This window comes from Chanos chanos, chromosome 4 (genome assembly GCF_902362185.1).
Source record: "Chanos chanos chromosome 4, fChaCha1.1, whole genome shotgun sequence".
NCBI classification, from domain to species: Eukaryota; Metazoa; Chordata; class Actinopteri; order Gonorynchiformes; family Chanidae; genus Chanos; species Chanos chanos.
Genome location: NC_044498.1, coordinates 45,361,288 through 45,368,535, shown reverse-complemented (window position 1 = coordinate 45,368,535; position 7,248 = coordinate 45,361,288). Strand labels below are relative to the sequence as shown.

Here is a 7,248-nt window from a genome sequence, read left to right as displayed (position 1 = left end):
TTATGTACATTGATTTGAAGTGGTTTTGTAGGTTTCCACACTCCACATGCTACTGTCTGTTGCAATGTCTGTCTTGCTATGTGTTGCTGCCCCCTTGTGGGCTTATGGCACAATGTTTTTTAACTATTGCAATACCTTTTGAGTGACTTGTCACATAGGTAATACGAGCTGATAGACGGACAGAAAGATAAAAACGAACATGATTTACTAAAATAACTTTTGGTACATACGACTATGTTCTGAGTTCAAAGAAAACAATGCTTTTCTAAACCCACGAGTACAATTCAGTTCGCTGCAACGATTTGGCATTCATGTTTGCAATATTTTTTTTTTTTTTTTACCAAAGCGCTCGTAACCAGAAAGTACATAATCATCCAGAAAGTACACAATCGTCCAGTTACATTTCAAGACAAAACTATATCGGGAAATAACACAAATGATAGTAACAGTAAGCCAATAGTTGCAGTAAACTCAACTGGTTACGCAAATATTATAAATGAATGGATTTGGCGAAATGAGATAAAAAGAAAGCGATGGCAGTTTAATTCTATAGGTGGATTACGGGAACAAGAGTCTATATGTCTTTCTCATTTAGTGACATGCTGTGTTTTATTTTTACATTTTTTTGTGAGCTGTGGCCACAAGGAGGAGCTAAATATCCACGAGTTCCAATCGTCAAACGACATACTTTTACACAGAACGTTAAAAAACAACACATATACGAGTATAGCTGTTGCTTAAAGCAGGATATCCTCCACCAGTCATTTAAAATAGTCTGTATGTGTTAACAACAAGTCCTCACTATCATTGTTTTCGCACAGAGGGGAGAAAACACCCAGAAATTACCGGTAATCGATGGTGTCATCGAAGTGATTTTATTGAAATGGCAGAACAAATCGGAGCCGACTAAGAAACTCTGGAATTACTCGTTATCTATCGCATGAAACTATATAATTTATATACAGTCAAACTATTAACCTCATATTAATATAATTGGTATATAAGTTATGCATCACTAATTTACGTAATTAATCTGAGCAATCATTGAAATACAACCACAGACCGCCAGGAATGTCGGTTGACTTGGAATTTATTCGAATTAAACCACACAAGTGAGCTATCTTGACTACTGTTAAAAATAACACGTATCCTGAAATGTAGAGGGAAAAAACAGCTAATGTTACTTAATTCAGTAATAGTTTCCCATGTGTAGCCTAAACTAACATCCCACTGGAATAAAGCCGTGAGAAAATGGCATCTCAATGATTAACTATCAGTAGTTTTACATCCCTGCATTATAACTGAAGCTGTCGTCAGCAAACAGAGAAATGGAGGTAGCTCGTGAGAACCCAGCAGAAGTGGTTTATATGGGGAGCACACAACGAGAGAAGTGTCCGGGTGCACTCGCACCTCCGTTCATTAATAAACTAATTGACCATTTTGTTTCGCATTATCTATGTGTGCTCAGCTAATCTGTTCTCCTTAACTACCTGAAGATTTTCACTCGATTTCAATGAGCTGGGAAAAGTAACAAGCTTCCGCGCCACTGCCATATGCGTGACAACTAAAGTTTACATCTAACATGAAACACATAGACCCTTGTCCCACCCTAGCTCCTCGTGTCTCATATTTCGTCCACATTTTTACAATAATCACAATAATTTATTATCAGCACAAAAAAGACCAGTATAAAATATATAATTGGTGGGTTATTTGTTGTTGATGTAATCGCTAACAAAATTACAATTATTTTAGTGAGCAGTATAATAAAGTTTTTAAAAACGCTCGTCTTGGTTCGGGTACTGCATTGTGTTGACACAGGAGACTCTCCCTAGTCGCCCGTGAAACCCCGCCGCGCGCACTTTTTTCCTCCATCAAAACTCTTTTGTTTGAAGTTGGCACTTGCCTCGCGCTTAACGGTCAGTCTTCTCATTCTGAATACTTGGGAAAACAGGAACGACTCAATTTCCTGAGAGGAAAAAAAAGGCCGCATTGAAATGTTGCAGGGGATGTTTCATTAGCATAAAGTGCTTGTTCAGAATGGGGCCTCACCTTAGGGACCTTTCAGGCATCTTGTCTGCGCGTTAGAAGTCATTGTGTGCTCCATATTAAACCTTTCACAAAGACACAAAGACCAACCGATACTTCAAACGGTAGTAATGAATGGTAATGACTATTAGATGGAGTGGAAACGTCTTGCTCTGCAAATAAAATGCTAAAAGGAGACTTTTACAATTACCTACCCTAAAATACTCAAGTGAACCAGGCTGCACATTCCCTTTCTGTAATTTTGATGGCAGAAGACAGAGGAGAGTTTTCTGAATGTTTCTGTCCATCTTCATATGCCATACCTCCCCCCCCCCCCTCCCCACACACACACACACACACACACACACACACACACACACACACACACACACACACAGCCATCTGGTGTATGTGCATTGATACTTGTTTGTGAGATACTCTGCGGTGGGCTTGTGAGCCGCTGGTTTTGCCCAGTCATAGAGGCTGCTAGATGTGAATGAGAGTTTGTCAGATGAGAAGGCAGTGAAGAACTGAGATTAGCCGATTAGCTGCTGTGCTAATACTACGCTGGCAGTGGGGGGTGCAGACTGGAGCCTGGGGGACGACTAATTGGGACAGTGAACTCCCCTCCCTCTTTTTGTTTCTTTAGGGGGTTTTCCCAGGGTCCTCACCCCCCAGCCCCCGGCAAACTCCATGCCCCACTGTGAGATTACATCTGATCACATCAGTGATGCTTGTCGCATACGCATGAACATCAGCATACACACAGTTTCACACACAACCATGGGAAAAGAAGACACATTTAAGATTTTAATATTCCTATAACACTGTCTCCTCATTTCCTACCTGAGAAAACCCAGACATACAAGAGAAAACTGATTTCAGAAAAATACATTCAATAATGCAAACTTGAGAGGACCTGAGAGAGCTTTTAGGATTTTCTTGCAGCTTAGTTGTTATAGATACTCTCTCTCTCTCTTTCATACACACACACACACACACACACACAGATACAGACACACACAAACACACTTATACACATACACACGCATACACATATATACACCTGTGTATGCAAGTGTATGAATTTTCTAAACATGTTCTACTCAAACACAGACTGCGGCATCTTCTTGACAGAATCTTGTATGTAGGCCAAACAACTCAGAATACCTTTGAGATTTTACACCATACTCATAATTTAAGTGCGATTGTAATAAATTTGTAGTTAAGTATGGCTGTTTTTGAAAATATTGCATTTTATGTGACTAATAAATTGATGACATTACATGTACAAGTGACTAACAAAGAGTCCATCCACTTTTGTCAAAGACTGAGAGCCATGGGTTTACCCTGAAATGGCTGCTTTGCAAGCTAATATCAGTAACGGCGTAGACCTCTTTCCATATTTTCTTTTGTTTTGAGCTTGTAATGTTCATTCTGGGAGCTGATTGCTTTGACTGATTGAGCCATAAGTGGATTTAGAAAGTGGAACAGAAACATTGTGACAAGTGTGTCAACTAATAATCACTGTGTTCTTGGTAAAGGATTACTAATCCAAACTAATTATGACTGTCAGGACCACTGCGGCACAAAGCCACCATGCTAATATGCTTTGGTGTGCTTTAGTCTGCTACAGAGGAAAGACAACAAGAGGATACAAGCATGTCTAAAAGGTTCTGTCTGCAACAGAGACTCTCTCTCTCTCTCTCTCTCTCTCTCTCTCTCTCTGTCTTTCTTTCTCTCTCTCTCTCTCTCTCTCTCTGCTCACCTTTTGCCTTTGAGAGACAACAGCTGGCACGAAGCTCTTTTCTGTGTTCTTCTGCTTCTATTCTATTCTATGCTCTTAAACAATACAGAATGTATCCTAACTCTACACAAACATCAAAGGTTCTTTTCTCTGTGTGTGAATTAGGCAAAGAGCATTTTTATACAACGGATCTCTTTCAGTCAGAAAAAGAGAAGCGAGAGAGAGAGGGTGAGAGAGTTGTGTTCAGCCCCTCACGCATCCAAACGTCGACCAATATAAAGCTGAAGATGATACAGGGACGATTTCTTAGACAGTTTGGCTTGTCTTAGGTGAAAATGGAATGTTTTCCTTATTAAACAAGGGGCGTGCCATATTTATTAGATTTCATGTATTGCATCATTTCATGTATTTGATACATGTTTCCATGTATTTGCTGCGGTGTATTATTTGAATTTGTTCTCTGTTGGTGTTTTGACAGAGGATAGATTAAGTAGAAGTGACTCATGTTGCAGCTTTGTGTGACAGTGGCCTCACTCTGTAAGTCTGTACTTGCAATATTCAGAACATAGGATATCTTTCTGATAAACTCTATATACATTTTGTAGGTCACTCTGGGAAAAGGGCATCTGCTAAATTATCAAATGTAAATATATGTCTCCATCCATTTCTGGGTGCAATGAGTGTAGGAAAGAAAAGAAAGTGCACATGTATGATGTGACAACATGAAACAGACTTTGTCTATGTCTTGGCTGTATGTGTATGAAGTATGATGACACAAAGGTCGGTTGAGGGGGGTTACACAAGCGTTCAAAACGGGCTGCTTGCAGATATAGGCCTACATTAATTCTAGTCAGTTTGGGGTATTCTACAGTAAAATTACGGTGAAATATTCCTGCATTACCTGAAACATAAGAAAAATGAAGTTGATCAGAAAACAGCTGGAAGTGGATCTGCATTAAATTACGATCTTTGAGGTTTGTATGATCAAAGCTTTCTTTCTTTCGCTTCGTTTATTTCTGTACTTTCTCAAAGCCATTTATCAGATTGGCCGATTAATAAGATCCAGGGGTTTAAATTAATTTGTGATGGCTATAATTCTGAGCAGAAAATAATTTGTAAGATGTAATAATTATAGGACAGAATAATAGTACTGTTGGCATTACACCACCTGACACAGATATTTTCGAACACTGTGAAATAGGCCCAGTAAACATTAAACGTTAAATTAACCCACTCCCTGTCCCCCACAAAGATGATAGGACGAGATTTCCTTTCAAGAAGAAGCACAAGGGAACGTCCCTGTCCTCAAGCTCAGTAAACTCAAAAGGGCAATGAGGAAAGCTATCTTTAAATATGAAATTGCAGTTGCCCTTTTTGTAGCACCGGTAACGTAACCCTGTGAGTTTCCTACAGTGTTGCATATTTTATAATACGACACTTTATGTCACAATGGTGAATTTGTTGCGCAATGTGGTAAATGTCCTCATCCGAAATTTCGTAAAATTATCTCTCAAGTTTTCTGATTTTTGAAAAGTTATTAATCTTGAAGCCATGAGTAGCCTATGTACAAGTGTTTTACACTCGGAAATATCTTTCAATTCTTTTGTGCAGCTTACGTTTCAGCAGGTTTCAGACTCGACAGCTGTGGTTAAATAATTCCATACGTTTTCTTTATAGATTACTTTGATATTTTATATCTAACCCGAAGTACGTTAAACGTCTCGGTTTAACATGTCAGGGTTAAGTTTGTTTTTTTAACATTAATTTTTATAATCTATTTTTCGCGCGTTGAGTTATGCCATAGACAAGGCGACTGGCTAATTTACAGTAGGCTCTGTTTTGCTCTGTTTTATTTCTCTGTATAGTTTTCCTCGAAGGTTAATTAAAATTGCTTGTAAACAAAGGACAAAAACGGCTCATTGACTCTGTCTACTGATGTCTCCCAAGTTATTTGAAAGGACGACGAATCGGTTTAAAAATATATACTTTTATTTCATCCAAATGTACAAAAGTTCATGGCAAAAATCAGAATACTCTTTTAAGAGTAACAGTGTGACAGAAACATATCTTAAATATATAACTATCTATATTAATTAAATATTTTTTAAAAAATAGATAGAGCAAACTACTTTCCCCGTAGCTTTCAAAACAGTCTATGTACAAAGCTTTGACATCCTCCTGTTAAAACGCTTGTCAGTCTTGTCGTGAATCATCGATATCTATATCCGACTCTTCAGTGAAATCGATTTCTTCATCCTCGTTGACCTCGTCTTCGCAACCCTGAGATCCAGGACTCTTTGGTGGTGGTGCTGCAAGCCCAAGCTTGGCTAGTTTAGCCTGTTGCTGCTCAAGACTCTGTTTTCGCCATTTTATGCGTCGATTCTGGAACCAGACTTTAACCTAGAGGAGAGACCAAAGCAAACTGATTTTAGCTCTAGTGAAACAATAAGGAACAAAGATTTCTCGTAAAAATCGTCTATAGAGAGTAAGCTCGTATTAGTATTTGAAAGGGAGCCATAAGTACCTGCGCCTCGGTGAGCTGTAGAGCGGATGCCAGGAGGAAGCGCTCGGAGCCGACCATGTATTGCTGGCGAGCAAATTCCTTCTCGAGCCTTGATAGCTGCTCGTTGGTGAAGCTAGTGCGCATCCGCTTAGATTTTCCAGTTTTGTGTTTGTAGTGAGAGTGAACGCCGGCTTTCGACAGGACGGCATCTGCACGATAACATTTAAACATTGATTAGCACACTAAGCACAAGGTCTAGGGACAAATGATCACGGAGTTTAAAAGATACACATCATATTCATCCAGAAAGTTTACCTTGAGCGTAAAGAGTTCCACGGCACTGTGTGGGGTAGGCGTAAGGTGGGCAGCAGTAGACTGGATACCCGGTCTGTGCGTGCATAATACTTTGACCATAGAGGTAGTGTGGCAACGGAGAGCACATTTGTCCGGTGAGCGGTAGCACAGAGGTCGGCATTGATGTATAATTCACTCCGTCTCTCAGCGGACTTGTTCTGTTGCTTCCATTGTGGTCAGGTTTTGCGAGCAGTGCATCGATGGTGAAAGACTTCGTCACACTTGGTTTAAGAGAGGCCGAGCACACACTGCCCGCATAGTCCTGGTGGAGTGTTGCGTGGGGACGCACCGAGTATCCGTATGTTCCAAGAGCTCGTGCAGGGATCTGCATAGTGCCTCTCTAAACTCTCCGAAAAACTCTAAGAAGAGAAACTCTGTTATCCTTGGGTAGGCTGTTCGTCCAGTTTCAGTGAACAGGAGTGGAGTGATAGATGCCAAGGCATAGTGGCCACTTATATACCCAACCGAGACATGAGGTGTCAACGACCCCCAGGCGCGCTATTGTCTTTTTAAGTAGCAGATGAGTCAAACGAGCGGTACAACAAGGGATCCAATTAACTGATGGAGTTGTAACAAGCTGAGATTGTCAAATATCCTAATAGCCCTCTCCAAAACG

At 40.1% G+C, this 7,248-nt stretch overlaps 1 protein-coding gene across 1 annotated transcript; it reads right to left on the bottom strand.

The window, feature by feature from the left end:
* Window positions 1-5,968: 5,968 nt before the first annotated feature.
* noto (notochord homeobox) lies at window positions 5,969-6,963 on the bottom strand. The gene is made up of 3 exons (XM_030773039.1): window positions 6,594-6,963; window positions 6,300-6,487; window positions 5,969-6,175 (listed from the first exon to the last, which is right to left on the bottom strand). Exons 1-3 carry the CDS (start codon window positions 6,961-6,963, stop codon window positions 5,969-5,971), a joined length of 765 nt encoding a protein of 254 aa, XP_030628899.1.
* Window positions 6,964-7,248: the final 285 nt, after the last annotated feature.